Raw genomic sequence first — 19963 nt, 5'->3', positions numbered from 1 at the left:
CAGAACTTTCCCTGGAGTCAAGGCCATTTTGTTTTAGTTCCAGCCTTTTTTAATTGGAATACCCTTTCTCTCTCCTGCCTGCCTCCTTTTTTCTTTTATTTTTCCCTTTGCCATTCTAGTTCCAGCTTCCAAAATTCTCTTTTTCCTGTCCCTCTTTCTCTTGCCCTTTCTTTTTCCGTTTCTTCTCTCTGAAGTGCTTCTCCTTCAAACTCAAGTTTTCTCATTTCTTTTTCCTATTCAAGCTGCTTCATCTGGAACTGAATTCTAGCTAACTCAATTGAATTATCACATGGCCCTTCTTCCAATTTCAAATGCTGTGCTATTACCTCAATTATGTCTGCTTTCTTAGCCCTGCTTTTAACTCTAACTCCAACATTTCTGCCAAAGCTATTAGCCTAGCCTTAGTTAAGTTTTGCAAATCACTCAGGGATAAATCCTCTCTCTTCAGAAAGGTCATAACAACTGACAAAGCCATTTTGGTTTTCAATACGTAGAGCAAAATTCACCGTAAAAATCTTAATCTGCCTTAACCTCAGCAAGTCACAGCACTCTTATTTGTCTGTGGACTTCTAACCCTACAAGACCCCCCAATTATATGTTATGAGTGAGAATGGAGGATGCACTGTCTTACTCGAGTTCCACTGCTCCATGGGTCACAACATGTATTTAAATATTTTACCCCCTTACCAATATGGCCAATTATATACTGTATCTATTTTAGCTTCAGAATAAACTTCCGCAAACCAGGTTTCTTCAACAAACAACAAAATTATTAAATTATAAAACAAGACTCATTCAATAAAGATGCAAAGCTGATTAACACACAGGTTGAGATATGAAAGTATAAATATATTCCCTTCTAAACAACCCAATATACACACCGGTTAAAGAAAAAAATAAAGAAGCTTTCTCTGCAGAGTTCACCTTTACAAAGAAAACAAAAAAAAAACACTTTGGCTAAGTACTTGTTAATTGTTGAAGAAAAAGGATAAGATGTGGATTGTTACAGTTGGTCTGGTGCTCAGGTACATATAAAAGGGTGTCATGAGACACGTGGTTGTCACTGGGATCTTTTCAGAAGCAGTTCTTTCAGGAGATGTCGAGAGGAAATCTTGCAGAAGCTTCTCAGGAGAAATGCTGCATCAGTTTCGCCAGTTCTCACGCTGGATTCTTAGGATTTCTCAACAGGTTGGAAAAGGATGAGTTGGTGGCCTCGCTCTTTTAGACAGCTTGCACCCCAGCTGCCCATTCAAACAGTTCAAAAACGAAACCAACTCCTGACCACCATAAATCTAGACATGTCACTTCTCTGTAAACAACTCCAATAGTCAGCAAGGCTCCTCCTGTTTACCTAGCTTAAGACATGTGACTTCTATGAAGTGTTTGTTCTTAAACAAAGTTTCAAGTGTCCGTCCAGTGATCCTGCTTTAAAAAAAACCAAGTCCAACATTTTCTCAGGTACTTCCACAGTCTTTTGAACACAAATCCTCAAAAAATATTAAAAATGGAAGCACCTTCAAAACAGACAGTTGCATAAAAAACATATAATCCTATGTGTCTCCAAGAATACAAATCTGCCTCCAAAGCTATAAAGCTAAAGTCTTGGATTTTTATCTTTAGAATCAAACTCATCCAATATTCTATCATTACAGTATATTATTTTCCAGCACCAGGAAAAAATTGTATTTTTTATGGAAGGTAGCTTATGCCAACAAATAAAAGGAACAAGTATAAAAAACAAGTGCACAGGAACACCATCAGTATTTGAGAAATATAGGTTGGCTTGTAGATGCAGACCTTCACCAGAACTCAGTTGGCGACACTTTGTTTCACTTAGAACAGAGCTTCTGATGAAGGAACTACACACTTAAATGCAACTTACATTTCAGATGTTTGTGGGCCTGTGAGCATCTGTAGCATTTTCTATTATTTTCAGATTTTCAGTACTTGCAGTTTTTATTAAATCAGGAGCCCACCAATGTGAGAAAGGGCAGAAGACTCCAGAATAAAACCTGGATAGACAACCTACATGGAAATATAAATCCTTGCATCTCAGAAATACACAAACCTCCCTGCAGTTTTTGTTGTCCTTTGGTGTCTTGCTCCTACTTAGTTGATATAAAATGCTTACATTCTGTCCATCAATCAAACTTTAGACTTCACCATGAAATTCAATTGCTTTTAAGCTACAGACGAGAGGTACTGTCGACGTGAGGGGATATTCAGGGATGAGTGGAATCCCATTACATTAATTACAGGATTGCAGTTCATTGCAGACTTGTCCAAATAAAAATGTGTCTACAATTCACTGACAGCATATGACTTCCTATTCCAGGAAAGTAAATGTGGGGAGCCAGTCCAACACCTTTATAATACACCATGAAACTCACCATGCCAATCGAGACTGGCAGCCAATATCAAATGCAAAAGAGGGAAGTTTGGCACACAGTGGTTGCTTACACAAACACCACCACCCCACTTTTATAAAAACACCTTCACACAGCCATCAAGTCGCACTAAACAATTTTCCATGGAGAAAAGGTTATAATCAGACAAAAATCAACAAGCCTCTGAATCATAGTGATGACAGGGGTTAAGAAATCAACTTGCACTGTCATTCGTATATGAATATCAAGTGTTCGAAGAATCCAAATATTTTAAGGAACCTGTAGCATAACATCAGATTTCAGATGGTAAACTTGCTCGTGTTGCTATGTTGCAATCCTTCATCTTTATAGAAGGGAAATGAATTAGTTTGGTAAAATTCTATCTCCTGTTGCATCATCTTCAATCTGTGAAAACTACAGTTGTTCAGCTTGATCTGATGTGATAAAATTTGACTAGAACACTCCAGCTTACTCACAAAGACTCAAAAAGCAAAGGAGCTACAGTCCCCCTTATGCCATATACCATCCCTTTGCAGACCAACAATTTGCTTCCATGTCCTTACTGATTTTGCTCTACAACAGAGCATTAGGTGGCGTTTGTGAGCACAGCAGATGAAGGCAGAGAAAAAAAATGAGTTGCAATTCCACATCCTACCACTGTGTGGCATATTTCATCAGTACTTCTTTTACACATTCACCTCCTGTGAAGTGTGTTTCCTAAAACATTTCAACAAATTTTACCTTATACCAAAGAGTTGCACTGAAAGATAATAAATCTTTCAAAAATTGTTGCAACAGTGTAAATTTGTCGCCACTGAAAATTGAAGACTACTAGGTTGACATTTGTTTTAATACAACCAAATTGGTCTCCATATATTATACTAATTAAGCCAAGCCCTAAATTTGATGTCGCATTGCATAAAGCCACCACTGGAAACCAAATGATAAACAAATTTAAATCCTCCCATGCACTCCATAAATTAAAATCCTCCAATGCCTGGCTTATTTGTAGTCTGCATTCCCTTGCATCTTGGTGTGGATTTAGCATCCTCCTCCACATCTTCTGGACATGTGCAGGAGCTTGAGCATTGTGTAGTCACCAGCCTATTATCCTAACAACTACCTTGTTAGGGCTGTCACTGAAGGCCCTCGGCAAAAACATTGTCAGGAGAATTCTGGGCATCCTCAATGCTTTGTTGACAAGTGGAATGCCACAGGTGGCCTCGATCAGGATGGTTTGGGGGTTTCTCAGTAGCAGAAAGTGCTATGCTCTTTTACTGCAACAGGAAGAAGAATCTGTATACATAGCATCAGAACTGAGATGGTAAACTTGTTTATGTTGGTATTTTGCAATCCTTCAGCTTTATGGAACAGAAAAATGAATGCATTTGGTGCAACTCTATCTCCTGGCACACCATCAATCTGTGAAAACTACAGTTGTTGAGCTCAAGATGATGTGATAGGATTTGATAGGTCATTTTGGCTCACTCGATGAATGACTAGAAAAACAAAGGATTATCAACAATCTAACATCTATTTGTTATAATGCACACCAATGTGTTAACTAAAAGACAGACTTTAATTTTCTTCCCTCTCCCTTAGTCCCCTTGTGCCACATACCGTCCTCTGCTCAGTGTCAGAGCCTCCAGTGTGGGAAAGTGACTGATCTACTCTGATTCTCATGAGGAATGAGCTTTTTTTTTCTCAGCATGATGATTCTTCATATAGTGGTTCTTCATAATGACAAGTAATCTACTTTCCCATTACTACACATTTATTTTTCATAACATGAAACTGCTCTGTATAAATACTAATGCAAAAGACCTTCTTCAACTCCATGTTTATTCCATTCACATTTACAGACTCTTGTAAAATCCAAATTGTCATGCATTCAGAAGCAACAGCTAAATAACGAGTACTAGAATACACTTACTTGGATACGAGGACAGCAGCAGCATCTCTTGCTTTGTCACTGACTGTCAGGTAAGACTAGAATAAAAACAAATTCCATCCGTCATACGACAAGTGTGAGGAAAAACCTAATCTTTGAAACATCAGACCAGAACAGCAGATTTATGGAGATGGTTATTTTTGGTCTGAACATGGAGTAATGCCACCGTGAAGCTGTACGTGCAGCACAGTATTAATCTTATTTTCCGTACCTCAATCCTGAACAGGTTGATCATAACTAGCATCAGTTTCATGGACACTGGTAACCTTCAAATTCCTCATACAATTGGCCATTCTTGACACATAAGCCCAGACAGTGAATGCAACAGCCTAGGCAACTTCCACACACCAACATTTTCTAACCAGGTCACTAAATAGCATTCTTGTTTAATAAGAACACTGGTTAACTTTTTTTCCCCACAGTGATGGAAGGGGTCGTCAACAGTGCAATCAAGCAGCACTTGCTCAGGCATAACCTGCTCATTGATGCTCAGTTTGGGTTCCGCCAGGGCCACTCAGCTCCTGACCTCATTGCAGCATTGGTCTAAACATGGACAAAAGAGCTGAACTCCAGAGGTGAGGTGAGAGTGGTTGTCCTTGACATTAAGGCAGTATTTGACAGAGTATGGCATCAAGGAGCCCGGACATAACTGAAATCAATGGGAATTAGGGGGAAAACACTCTACTGGTTGGAGTCAAACATAGCACAAAAGATGACGGTTGTGGTTATTGGAGGTCAATCATCTCAGTCCCAGGACATCACTGCAGGAGTTCCTCAGGGTAGTGTCCTAAGCCCAACCATCTTCAGCTGCTTCATCAATGACCTTCCTTCAATCATAAGGTCAGAAGGGGGGATGTTCGCTGATGATTGCACAATGTTCAGCACCATACGCAACTCCTCAGATACTCAAGCAGCTCATGTCCAAATGCAGCAAGACCTAGACAACATCCAGGCTTGGGCTGATAAGTGGCAAGTAACATGCGTGTCACACAAGTGTCAGGCAATGACCATCTCCAATAAGAATGAATCTAACCATCTCCCCTTGACATTCAATGGCATTACCATCGCTGAATCCCCCACTATCAACATCCTGGGGGTTACCATGGACCAGAAACATAAACACTGTGGCAACAAGAGTAGGTTAGAGGCTGGAAATTCTGTGATGAGTAACTCACCTCCTGTCTCCCCAATGCCTATCCACCATCTACAAGGCACAAGTCAGGATGCAATACTCTCCACTTGTCTGGATGGATGCAGCTCCAACAACACTCAAGAAGCTCGACCATCCAGGACAAAGCAGCCACTTGATTAGCACCCCATCCACCACCTGCAACATTCACTCCCTCAACCACTGACGCACAGTGGCAGCAGTGTGTACTATATACAAGATGCACTGCAGTAACTCAACAAGGCTTCTTCGACAGCACCTTCCAAACCCGTGACCTCTACTACCCTGAAGGACAGGGGGAGCAGATGCATGGGAACACCACGACCTGCAAGTCCCCCTCCAAGCCACACACCATCCGGACTTGGAACTATATTACCGTTCCTTCACTGTCTTGGAACTCCCTTGCTAACAGCACTGTTGGTGTACCAACACAAGAACCGCAGCAGTCCAAGAGGGCAGCTCACCACCACCTCCTCAAGGGCCATTAGGGATGGGCAATAAATGCTGGTCTAGCCAGCGACACCGATACAATATAAAAGATCCCATGACACTATTTGAAAAGCAGGATGTTCACCTGCTGTTCTGTCCAACAGTTCCACATCAATTACCACCACCAAAAACAAATTAACTGGCCATTCACTGCATTTGCTGTTTGTAGGCTCTCACTGTGCACAAATTGACTGACATAGTTACAATTACACTTGAAATAAATCATTGGACAATTGCTTTGGGAAGTCCTGAAGATGGGATAAGGAGCAACATTAATTCACAACATGATCTTTTCCCTATTCCTCTAGTAACTTTTTATCTCCATGAATCCAACCTTCTTCTGTGCCTTTCCTTTAAAACGTTCATCCTTTATCACCTCATTGGCCGTACGCTGACCTGCCCTGACATACCCTCCCTTACTTAAGCTTCTACATCAAGCCACTCTTCATCCTCAATGACTTCAAACTTTACCTCAACGCGAGCAATTTTCCTCTGAATTCACCACCCTCCTGTCCTCCCTCAATATCATCCTTCACAAAGTCCCCATCCCATAATCCTTTCGGTTATATCCCATGGCTTCACTCTAACAAGACTATCTTTCACACTTCCTGATCTCTTTCACAACCCACATACCCAACCTTTCTAAAATACCATGACTTGTAACATCCAGCCATGCAAAAACTTCTCGGAGCATACAACCTCACTTGCAAATTCACAAATCCTTTGCTTCTGGCTTCCACTCACCAGACGTCCATTGTTCCAATCTACTTAACCATCCTCTCACCTCAATCCCTGGTGCCCTTCATTGCAGCAAAACTAACTACCTCACACACCTGCCAATCCCACCATATAGTTCCCATCTCCACTCCCTCAAACCTGAAGAGCGCAAGCTTGAGCACATCTAACACGCAACGAGCCATGGCATGGATTACACAGATGCGGCTTGGCCATGTTGAGCACTGTGGTGCATCACTCTCTTTAGCCAAAACCAGGATCAACTGGAGAGTTAGGATAACCCCAGGTGCCTTTTTCTACAAGTAACTGCTTTCTTTAACCCTTCTGTGCCCTTCTCCCTCCACCATCACAAACTCTCTGCAAGAGCAGCTCACCTAGTCCCACTCCCCACCTTTTCCCCATAGCTCTGCAAATTTTTTCTCTTCAGATAATTATCCAATTCCCTTTTGAAGGTCTTGATTGAATCTGCCTCCACCACACTCGCAGTCAGTGCATTCCAGATCCTAACCACTCGCTGCGTAAAAACGTTTTTCATGTCACTGTTGGTTCTTTTGTCAATCACCTTAAAATCGGTATCGCCTGGTTATGGATCCTTCCGCCAATGGGAACAGTTCTTCCCTATCTACTCTGGCCAGACCCGTCATGATTTTATAGTCACTACAGCACAGAAGGAAGCCATTTGGCACATTGAGTCCATGACCGCTCTCTACAGAGAAAACTAGTCAGTCTCATTCCCCCACTCTATCTCCATATCCCTGAAAGTTTATTTCCCTCAAGTGCCCATCCAATTTCCTTTAGAAATCATTCATCGTCTCCACTTCCACCACCCTTGTAGGCAGCAAGTTCCAGGTCATTATCACCCACTGCGTAAAAAAGTTCCTCCTCACATCCCCCTGTACCTCTTGCCCAAAATCTTAAATCTGTGACCCCTAGTCCTTGAACCAGGTTGTCTACCTTATATAAACCTGTCATAATTTGTACACTATCTAATCTCCCCTCAATCTCCTTTGTTCTCCGAGAACAACCCCAGCTTCTCCAACCTACCCTTGTAACTAAATTCCCTTGTCTCTGGATGCATTCTGGTAAAACTCCACTGCAACCTCTCAAGGACCCTCACATCCTTCTTAAAATGTATTGACCAGAACTAGAAGCATTACTCTAGTTGTGGCCTTACCAGAGCGTTTTAAAGGTTCCACATAACTTCCCTGTTTTTATACTCAACGTCTTTATTTATGGTGCGCAAGATCCCATATGCTTTGCTAATTACTCTCACAATATGTCCTGCCGCCTTCAAAGATCTATGCACATGAACTCCAGGTCCCTCTGTCCTTGCACACTCTTTAGAACTGTGCCATTATGTCTATATTGCTTCTATAGTGTTTATATTCCTTCTGCCAAAATGCATCACCTCATACTTCTCTGCATTAAATTCCATCTGCAACTAGTCTGTTCATTCTGCTAGCCTATCTCTGTCCTGTTGCAATCGATTGGTATAATTCTCACTGTTTGCCACACATCCAAGTTTGGTATCATCAGCAAATTTTGGGCCCCGTATAGAAAGAACATGAAATCCACAGAGAGCAAACAGTGTAGATTCACCACAGTGATGCCAGGGACGGGAAACTAGTGATGATGACAATAGACTGGAGACACTGAGACTGTTCCCACTGGAGTTGAGAATGTGAAGAGATTTAATATTAGATTTGAACCTATGAAGGGCTTTGGTAAAGTAAATAGAGAAAGACTATCTCCTCTGACTGGGGAGACAATGATGAGAAATCATCAATTTAAAATGGGTCATTGATGGAGTGGAGAGAGAGAGAGATGGGAAGAAATGAATGTACAGACAGTTATCGGAGCAAGAAATGCTTTACCACAGAGAGTGAGTAAGCCAGAGACAATTGCATCTTTTCAGGGAAAATTGGATAAACATTTGAAGAAGTTCAGGGATATAGGGAAACAGCAGGGCAATGACACTGGTTTGGGATTTGTTTGGGTTTGATACAGGGCTACAGAAAGGGTCAGTGGAATTAGTTTGGGATTGATACAGGGTTATGGGGAGAACAGGGCTGTGGGATTAAAGGCCTGCTACCCGACACGAACCAGACTGGACCCGACTATATGCATCGGGGTCGGGTCGCTCTTCCGGGTCCGGCTTTCGGGCTTGGGTCGGGTTGTGTCGGACACACACAGTACTAACTGTTGTTCTGCTGGGAGGAAAAGGGAAGTTGAGTAGGTAAGCATCAAAATTTGAAAAGCCTGCCTGAGCTGGGAGTCCAAGACATCAAGGAGGGAAACGTGCAGCCGCACTCCACAGATCTGAGACTGTGCAGTGAGTGAGTGAGCATCTCCATGACGTCATCGCGCTCATGCTGCAGCTTCCTTCCATTCCATACATCCAAAAGTGGCAAGTACAGTGAGTGCACTATGGTCGGTTCGGGTCGGGATAAAAATGGAAGAACTCGGGCCGGGTCAGGCTATGGTCGATGTGGTTCTGTCGGGTTTGGGTCGGGTTTTTTTTTCCAGACCCAAGCAGGCCTTTAAGTGGGATTAGCCCAGAACCTGACAATACTCCAGTTGAGGCTGAACCAGCATTTTATCCAGGTTTATCATAGCTTCCTTAGTTTTGTACTCTATGCCTCTATTTATAAAGCCCAGGATCCCAAATGCTTTATTAACCACTTTCTCAACCTGCCCTGCCAGCTTCAATGATTTGTGCACATATACCCCCAGGTCCCTTTGCGCCTGCACCTCCTTTAGAATTGTATCCTTTAATTTATATTGCCTCACTTTGTTCTTCCAACCAAAATGAATCATTTTACACTTCTCTGCATTAAATTTCATCTGCCACTTGTCCGCCCATTCCACCATCCTGTCTATGTCCTCTTGAAGTTTATCACTATCCTCCTCACAGTTCACAATACTTCCAAGTTCTGTGTCATCCGCAAATTTTGAAATTGTAACTTACACCCAAGTCTAGGTTATTAATACACATCAAGAAATGCAGGGGTCATAACTCCAACCCTTGGGGAACCCCACTATACATCTTAGAACATAGAACATACAGCACAGAACAGGCCCTTCGGCCCACAATGTTGTGCCGATCCTTTGTCCTCTGTCAAGGACAATTTAATCTATACCCCATCATTCTCCTTTATCCATATACCTATCCAAAAGCCTTTTGAAAGTCCCTAAAGTTTCTGACTCAACAACTTCCCCGGGCAAGGCATTCCATGCCTCGACCACTCTCTGGGTAAAGAACCTTCCCCTGACATCCCCCTTATATCTCCCACCCTTCACCTTAAATTTATGACCCCTTGTAACGCTTTGCTCCACCCGGGGAAAAAGTTTCTGACTGTCTACCCTATCTATTCCCCTGATCATCTTATAAACCTCTATCATGTCACCCCTCATCCTTCTCCTTTCTAATGAGAAGAGGCCTAGAATGTTCAGCCTTTCCTCGTAAGACTTATTCTCCATTCCAGGCAACATCCTGGTAAATCTCCTCTGCACCCTCTCCAAGGCTTCCACATCCTTCCTAAAATGAGGCGACCAGAACTGCACACAGTACTCCAAATGAGGCCTTACCAAGGTCCTGTACAGCTGCATCATCACCTCACGGCTCTTAAATTCAATCCCTCTGCTAATGAACGCTAACACCCCATATGCCTTCTTCACAGCCCTATCCACTTGAGTTGCAACTTTCAATGATCTATGCACATAGACCCCAAGGTCTCTCTGCTCCTCCACATGCCCAAGAACCCTACCGTTAACCCAGTATTTTGCATTCATGTTTGTCCTTCCAAAATGGACGACCTCACACTTTTCAGGGTTAAACTCCATCTGCCACTTTTCAGCCCAGCACTGCAACCTATCCAAGTCCCTTTGCAGACGACAATAGCCCTCCTCGGTATCCACAACTCCACCAACCTTTGTATCATCTGCAAATTTACTGACCCACCCTTCGACTTCCTCATCCAAGTCGTTAATAAAAATCACAAACAGGAGAGGACCCAGAACTGATCCCTGCGGCACGCCACTGGTAACTGGGCTCCAGGCTGAGTATTTACCATCTAAGACCACTCTCTGCCTTCTATCAGTTAGCCAATTCTTAATCCAACTGGCCACATTCCCCACTATCCCATGCCTCCTGACTTTCTCCATAAGTCTACCATGGGGGACCTTATCAAATGCCTTACTAAAATCCATGTACACCACATCCACTGGTTTACCCTCATCCACTTGCTTGGTCACCTGCTCAAAGAATTCAATCAGGCTTGTGAGGCAAGACCTACCCCTCACAAAACCGTGCTGACTGTCCCGAATCAAGCAGTGTCTTTCCAGATGCTCAGAAATCCTATCCCTCAGCACCTTTTCCATCAACTTGCCTACCACCGAAGTAAGACTAACTGGCCTGTAATTCCCAGGGTTGTTCCTATTCCCTTTCTTGAACAGGGGCACAACATTTGCCACCCTCCAATCACCTGGTACCACCCCCGTCAGCAGAGAAGATGAAAAGATCATTGCCAACGGCTCTGCAATTTCATCCCTTGCTTCCCATAACATCCTTGGATATACCCCGTCAGGCCCGGGAGACTTGTCTATCTTCAAGTTATTCAAAAACCCCAACACATCTTCCCTCCTAACGAGCACTTCCTCGAGCTTACCAGTCTGTTTCACACCGTCCTCTTCAGTAATACACCCCTTCTCATTCGTAAATACCGAAGAGAAGTACTCATTCAAAACCTCACTTATCTCTTCCGGCTCAACACACAGTCTCCCGCTATTGTCCTTGACCGGACCTATGGTCCCCCTGGTCATCCTCATATTTCTGACATACGCGTAAAAGGCCTTGGGGTTTTCTTTTATCCTACCCGCCAAGCATTTTTCATGCCCTCTCTTAGCTCTCCTAATCCCTTTCTTCAGATCCTTCCTGGCCATCTTGTATCCCTCCAGAGCTATGCCTGTGCCCTTTTTCCTCAACTTTATATACGCATCCTTCTTCTTCCTAACAAGACTCTCAACCTCTCTTGTCAACCACGGTTCCCTCACATGACCATCCCTTCCCTGTCTGACAGGGACATGCTTATCAATGGCCCCTACTATCTGCTCCTTGAAAAAGTTCCACATTTCGACCGTGCCCTTCCCTGCCAGCATATGCTCCCAACTTATGCTCCTCAGTTCCTGCCTGACAGCATCATATCTACCCTTCCCCCAATTGTAAACCTTGCCCTGTTGCACATACCTATCCCTCTCCATTACCACAGTGAATGCTACAGAATTGTGATCACTATCTCCAAAGTGCTCGCCCACCAACAGCTCTATCACTTGCCCTGGTTCATTACCTAGTACCAAATCCAATATTGCCTCCCCTCTGGTCGGGCAGTCTACATACTGAGTCAGAAAAGCTTCCTGGACATACTGCACAAACACTACCCCATCCAAACTATTCGATCTAAAGAGTTGCCAATCAATATTTGGGAAGTTGAAATCCCCCATAATTACTACCCTGTGACTTCTGCTCCTTTCCAAAATCTGTTTCCCAATCTGCTCTTCCACCTCCCTGCTGCTATTGGGGGGCCTATAGAAAACTCCCATCAAGGTGACTGCTCCTTTCCTGTTCCTGACCTCAACCCACAGTGCCTCAGTCGGCAGATCCTCCTCGAAAATTCTTTCAGCAGTTGTTACACTATTTCTAACTAACAATGCCACCCCCCCACCTCTTTTACCACCATTCCTAATCTTATGAAAACATCTATAACCAGGTACCTCCAAAAACCATTCCTCCCCCTCACCTATCCACGTTTCAGTGATGGCCACAACATCGTAGTCCCAAGTGCCCATCCACGCCTTCAATTCACTCACCTTATTCCTGATGCTTCTTGCGTTGAAGTATACGCACTTTAACCCTTCTCCGTGCCCATCTGTCCTCTGTGACAGTGCTACCTTCCCCAATACCTCACTACACTCTTTGTCTTTCTGAGTGGACCCACTGGTCCCTGGATTACAAGTCCGGTTCCCATCCCCCTCCCAAACTAGTTTAAACCCTCCCGAACAGTACTAGCAAACCTCCCTCCCAGGATATTGGTGCCCCTCTGGTTCAGATGCAGCCCGTCCTGTTTGAACAGGTCCCATCTTCCCCAGAATGCAGTCCAATTATCCAAGAACTGGAAGCCCTCCCTCCTACACCATTCCTGCAGCCACGTGTTCAGCTGTGCTCTCTCCCTATTCCTAGCCTCACTATCACGTGGCGCCGGCAACAAACCAGAGATAACAACTCTGTCCGTCCGAGCTTTCAGCTTCCAGCCTAACTCCCTAAACTCACTTCTAACATCTGTGCCACCCTTCCTTCCTACGTCGTTGGTGCCAATGTGCACCACGACCTCTGGCTGCTCCCCCTCCCCTTTAAGGATCCTGAAGGCGCTATCACAAACATCACGGACCCTGGCACCAGGGAGGCAACAAACCATCCGTGCGTCTCGCCTGCGCCCACAGAACCGCCTGTCCGTACTCCTCACCATCGAGTCCCCGATGACTAGTGCTCTCCCATTTTCCCTCCTTCCCTTCTGAGCCACAGTGCAGGACCCCGTGCCAGAGGCCCGGTCACTGCAGCCTGCCCCCGATAGGCCGTCCCCCCCAACAGTATCTAAAACTGTATACTTGTTGTTGAGGGGAACGACCACAGGAGATCCCTGCACTGACCTCTTCCCACCTCTAACTGTTACCCAGCTGCCTTTGATTTGTGGAGTAACGACCTCCGTGTAGCTTCTATCTATCAACCCCTCAGCTTCCCGAATGATCCTCAGTTCATCCAGCTCCAGCTCCAATTCCCTAACACGGTCTGATAGGAGCTGGAGACGGATGCACTTCCAGCAGGTGAAGTCGGCAGGGTCACCGGAGGTTCCCCTCACCTCGAACATTCTGCAGGAGGAGCAATACACTACACTGGCTGCCATTTCTTTTATTCAATTACCCCTTATTTAAGTACAACTATAGATATTAACAAAAACAGTAAATAGCTTACCTGCTCAGTCCTTTTTGGTTAGAGGAGGAGGGTAAAAAGGGTCTTATTATTAGGTTAGAGGAGGAGGATGGGTGGGAGACACTACATGTGTAGTGGCTCCGGTTTACTCAGATCCGCACCTTTAAGGAAAATACCTACCCAGGAGTCCTCGCTGCCGACCAGCTTCCGGTTCCTCCGGCGCCAAAAGAAACTCAAAGACAAGGAAAACAGTAAGTAAAACAGTAAGTACTTACTTTTAAAACACAGCTCCTGATGCCTTCACTCACCCAACGAAGAGTCGCTACCTTCTCCTGCTGCTCCGCCGGGAAATGAGCTTCTTCTTCCAGTCCCCAAAAAATAACTGTTCACAACCATTCTCTATATCCTGTCACTCAGCCAATTTCGTATCCATACTGCTACTGTCCTTTTTATTTCATGGGTTCTAACTTTGCTGACAAGCCTGTTTCGTGACACTTTATCAAATGCCTTTTGGAAGTCCATGTACACTATATCAACCACATTACCCTCATCAACCCTCTGTTACCTCATCAAAAAATGAAAGTAAGTTAGTTAAACATGATTTGCCCTTAATTTTCAGAAGGCTTTTGATAAAGTCCCCCACAAGAGGTTAGTTAGCAAAATTAAAGCACATGGGATAGGTGGTAATATACTGGCATGGATTAAGGATTGGTTAACAGGAGGAAAGCAGAGAGTAGGAACAAACGGGTCATTCTCGCGTTGGTAGGCTGTGACTAGAGGGGAACCACAGGGATCAGTGCTTGGGCCCCAGCTGTTTACAATATATATCAATGATTTGGATGTGGGAATCAAATGTAGTATTTCCAAATTCGCGGATGACACAAAAATAGGCGGGAATGTGTTTTGTAAGGAAGATGCAAAGTGGCTTCAAGGGGATTTGACAGGCTTAGTGAGTGTGCAAGAACGTGGCTGATGGAATATAATGTGGAAAAATGTAAGGTTATCCACTTCGGTAGGAGGAACAGATGTACAGAGTATTTCTTAAATGGTAAGAGATTAGAAAGTGTAGATGTACAAAGGGACCTGAGTGGCCTTGTCAATAAGTCACTGATAGCTAACTTGAGGGTGCAGCAAGCAATTGGGAAGGCGAATGGCATGTTAGCCTTTATCGCAAGAGGATTTGAGTACAGGAGTACTATGTGCAGTTTTGGTCCCCTTACCTTGGGAGGAATATTATTGCCATAGAGGGAGTGCAGCTAAGGTTCATCAGACTTGTTCCTGGGATGGTGGGACTGTCCTATGAAGAAAGATTGGGGAAACTGGGCTTGTATTCTCTAGAGTTTTGAAGAATGAGAGGTGATCTCATTGAAACCTACAAAATACTTAAAGGGATAGACAGGGTAAATGCAGCTAAGATGCTTCCCTTGGTTGAGGAGTCTAGAACCAGGGACACAATTTCAAAATAAGGGGGAAGCCACTTAAGACAGAGATGAGGAGAAACTTCTTTACTCAGAGGGTTGCGAATCTTTGGAATTCTCTACCCCAGAGGACCGTGGAAGCTCAGTCACTGAGTCTGTTTAAAGCAGAGATTGACAGATTTCTAAATACAAATGGCAGAAGGGGGTATGAGGATAGTGTGGGAAAAAGCCATTGAAATGCATGATCATCCATGATCATATTGAATGGCAGAGCAGGCTTGATGGACTGAATGGCCTACTCCTGCTCCTATGTTCCTACATAACAAATCCGTGGTGGCTTTCCTTAATTAATCTGTATTTGTCCAAGTGACAATTCAGGACAACATGAACAATCATTTCTAAAACCTTTCCCACTACATGGGTTAAACTGACTAGCCTGTAATTGCTGGGCTTATCCTTACACCCTTTTTCAACAAGGGTGTAAATATTTGCAATTCTCCAGTCCTCTGGTACCAACCCTGTACCTAAGGAGGACTGGAAGATTATGGCCAGTGGCTCTGCAATTTCCTCCCTTACTTCCCTCAATAACCTTGGATGCATCTCATCTAGCCCTGGTGACTTGTCAAGTTTAAGTGCAGCCAGCCAAAACAATACCATTTCTATCAATTTTTAGCCCATCCAGTGTCTCAACTACCTCCTCTTTCACCATGGTTCCTTGGTAAAGAGATGCAAAGTACTCATTTAGTACCTAGGTAAGCCATGTCCCCTGCCTCCATGCATAAACCCCCATTTTGGTACTTACTCTGCCCCACTCCTCCTTTTATTACTCTTTTACTATTTATATGCTTATAAAAGACTTTTGCGTTCCCTTTTATTTTAGCTGCAAGTCTCTTCTCATAACTCTCACTTTGCTTCACTCATTTGTTTTTTTTACTTCCCCGTTGAACCTTCTACACAGCCTGGTTCTCGATTGTATTATCCACCTGACATCTGCCATATGAAACCTTTTTCTGCTTCATCTCACTCTTTATCTCCATCATCCAGGGACCTCTGATTTGTTTGTCCTACATTCCCTACATAGCTAACCTAAACCTTATGATGCTATGGTCATGGTCCTCTAATTTTGCCCCCACTGACACTTGATTCACCTGACTCATCTCATTCCCCAGAACCAAATCCAGCAATACCCCCTTCCTCATTAAACTGGAAACTAGAAAATTCTCCAGAACGCACTGTAGAAACTCTTGCCCTCTCTGCCCTTTACACTACAATCACAGTCTATATTAGGATAAAGTCCCCCTTTATAACTGCTCTATAATTCTTGCACCTCTGTAATTCCCTTGCAAATTTGTTCCTCTGTATCTTTCCCACTGGTTGGTGGCCTATAGAATACACCCAGAAATGGTAGCTCTATTTTTTCTTATCTCTAACCAAATAGATTCTGTTCCTGAACCCTCCAGAACATCCTCTCTCTCCAGCAGTGTAATGTTCTCCTTAATCAATACTGCTACCCTTTTATAAACAGCTACCTCCACTTTGTCCTAACTTTCTCTTTGCTCCCCAGACCTTAGTTTCCCACCCATCTCTAGCCCTGAATTCTTGTCTCCCTTGCAGCAGCCATCCCTGCCCATCAATGCCTTACCCTCTCCCTCTCCCAAGCTCATCACAACTATTATGCCCACCTCCTACACCCTCAATCCCCTTCCACCCCAATGCTCTTGATGTTGTTGTCAACACTGTGCAGCACAAACATCACTATCCTTCTCCACCATCCAGCTCTTCGGAATTGCACTTACACAATTCCACTCCTACTTATGCAAACTCAGCCAGAAAATCTTGAGAAATAGCTTTTCTTCCCATCTTGCACTGTCATTTCCAGAAACCCCTCCCACCCCTTCACCAAGGATCTATTCTAACACACCCCCACCTCAACCAACTACAACCTGCTTCAGAGACAAATGTCAGCTTTCATATGTACATTGATGATACTCACCTTGAACCTCTCAACCACTTTGCTTGACCCATTAACTGTCACTGAACTGTAACTCCTTGTGTGCCCTCCAGTTCGATCAGTTTTAACTTCCTCAAGCTCCACGGTGGGAAGAACAAAGCCATTTTCTTCAACCCCTGCCACACACTCAGCTCCCTAGTCTGTGATGCCAATCCCCTCCCCAACCAATAACTCAAGTTAAACCAGACTGTTTGCAACCTCAGCATTCTACTATACCCCAAGATGAGATTCAGACGGCAAAGATACTCTGCAGCAGGAAGACCACTTACTTCCGTCTCCGCAACAATTGCTCACCTCTGCCCCTTCATATGAAGGGTTGGCTACTTAGCCCCTCGAGCCTGCACCATAATTTAACGAGATCATGGCTGACCTGTAACCCAATCCATATACCCACCTTTGACCCACATCCCTTAATACCTTTGGTTAACAAAAATGTATCAATTGCAGATTAAAGTTAACAGTTAATCGAGAATCAACTGCTCGCAGCAGAAGAGAGCTCCAAACCTGTACCACCCTTTGCACATAGAAGTGTTTGCAAACTTGACTCCTGGAAGGCCTGGTTCTAATATTTGTGCTAGGCCCCCCCAGTCCTAAACTCGCCAAACAGCAGAAATTGTTTTTCTCTATCTAACTTACCAGCTCCCCTTAATAACTTGGAAACTTCAATCAAATCACCCCTTAATAATTTAAATTGCAGAGAATACAACCCTAGTTTGTATAATTTCTCTTAATGATTTAACCCTTGGAGTTCAGCTATGATTCTACAACCTCTAAAACACCTTATGCATGCCTTCATCATTTCCAGACTGAAATACTCTTAATCTACTTGCTGGCCTCACATCCTCCACCCTCGATAAACTTCAACTTGCCCAAATATCTGCTCCACTAAGTCCCATTTGGCTATTACCTCAGTTCTCGTTGACTTTACATTGGCTCTCAAACCCAAACTCAAATTTAAAATCCTCATCCTTAAATGCATCTGTGACCTACACCCACCCTCTCTCTGCATTTAGATCATTGATAAAGATAAGCAACAGGAGGATTTAAGCACTGACCATTGGGCTATTTCACTCCTCCAATCTCAAACTGCACTTCTCATGAGCACTCGGTTTCCTTTTTTTTTAATCCAACTTTGTATCCAGTCCCACATTCAGCCTATTTAAGTTTCCACTCTTTATGGTGCGGTTGATTTGCATTGCCACTTCCAATGATTTATCTATCTATAGTCCAAGATTTCTTTGCTCCTCTACCCAATTTAGTTTCTTGCCTCCCAAGGAAAAAGTGGCCTCTTTATTCCTTCAACAAAAATGAACGTCTCAATTCTGCTAACATCCTTGTAAATCATCTCTGCAATTTCTCCAGAGTTCTTCATTATCCTTTTTATACTATGGAGACCAGAACTGCACCAGTACACGCTTAAGTGCGGTCTAACCAAAGTTCTGTACAAATTTAACATTACTTCCTTGCTTTTGTCGTCTATTCCTCTAGAAATGAAACCCTGGTTTAACTGGAAACAAATTTAAAATGGACAATCATAACGCAGCAGAAAGCCGCAGCACTCACCTTTGCTACATTCAAAATCCGATCCATAGTTGGTGTCCTAGATTGTCCTGCTAGTGTTAAGTTATTACCATCAAGTCGTGCCATATCAAATGGGAGTAAACAGGCCATGGATAACCACAATAAAAGTATGTAACGAGTTTCCCAGGTCTGAAATACACAAAGAATAGTTGCATATTATAACAACTAAAATGCATACGAGTCTTGGAACACTAGAACACCATCTAGGAGGATATCATTTGAATTAAGGATTAAAATGATATTCATAATGAAGCTCCCTGAACATCACTCTTGACTGGGTAAAAACAAAGCAGTGGGTTGACTGCTCATTTATTCCTACCCAATGACTACCTATTGGACTGTATCCTGGATTACGCCACAAACTGCAACCACTCCAACATCGGGAGAAACATTCTAACACACAGAAGACCTCCAAACATTTTCAAAAGGAATCTACAGCAGGTTCAATAAGAGGAAATCAGGCAAAATCAGATGCAGTATTTTCTCCGACCGAAGCAATGGTTTAGCAATTATGAACAGATCAACGGATAAAACACTACCATAACAAGAACCTCTTCCACAGTATATAAACATTTCTTGTGGCAAAGGGAGTGGGGTATTAAACAACAAACATAATTTGTTTCCCGATGCATGAAAAACAAGACACCTGGATCAATGCTGCAATGGACGAAGAATGGGTGATTACCATTAACCAATAAGAATAAAAAAGGCAACAGTCCCACATTAAGAGCTGGATTTTATGCAGGAAGCAGGGCTCCCGGCACTGGGCTAAAATGTCGGGACGGAACCACATCTCTGCATTTTTTCTGACCCCCCGGAGCGATCCTCTGGTGTTTTGTGGTCAAAGTTTAAGTAGGCAGGATCCCCGTCCCTTTAAACATTTACGGAGGGATGGGGATCTCATCCCAAAAAGCTGCCAGCCAGTCACAGACCTCAGGTAAGTGAAGAGGGGTCGTCAGGGACAGTTTGGAAGGGCCCAGCAAGGGCGGCATGTGCGTTTGGTCCATAGAGATAGGGGTCCCAGGAGGTACATTTGTTCCCGGTGGGAGTCGTCCGTGGGCCACCAATTGCCCACAAAGGAGGGACCCGCAACCCCCGAGCCCGCAGGGAGGACGCCTCATTTTCCAAGGCGTCCTCCCCACGCAGCAGATGCCCCCCTGCCACGAATAAGATCCCAGCGGCAGCAGCAAAAGGCCTTTATTTAGACTCTTGGCGGGATGACCATCGCCAGCCTGTCCCGC

General features: G+C 43.9%; 1 protein-coding gene across 2 annotated transcripts in view; it reads right to left on the bottom strand.

Annotated features, from left to right (window-relative positions):
• Window positions 1–19963, bottom strand: part of tbcd (tubulin folding cofactor D) — a 370097-nt gene that overhangs the window by 320500 nt on the left and 29634 nt on the right. For both annotated transcript variants that reach the window (XM_068057991.1, XM_068057992.1), the window contains exons 5-6: window positions 18705–18851; window positions 4321–4376 (exon numbers count right to left, since the gene is read on the bottom strand). In XM_068057991.1, the coding sequence (XP_067914092.1) occupies window positions 4321–4376; window positions 18705–18851 (203 nt within the window). The remainder of the gene's footprint in view (window positions 1–4320; window positions 4377–18704; window positions 18852–19963) is intronic.

The sequence above is a fragment of the Heterodontus francisci genome, chromosome 26 (assembly GCF_036365525.1).
Source record: "Heterodontus francisci isolate sHetFra1 chromosome 26, sHetFra1.hap1, whole genome shotgun sequence".
Taxonomy (NCBI): domain Eukaryota; kingdom Metazoa; phylum Chordata; class Chondrichthyes; order Heterodontiformes; family Heterodontidae; genus Heterodontus; species Heterodontus francisci.
This window is presented reverse-complemented; position numbering and strand designations above follow the sequence as displayed.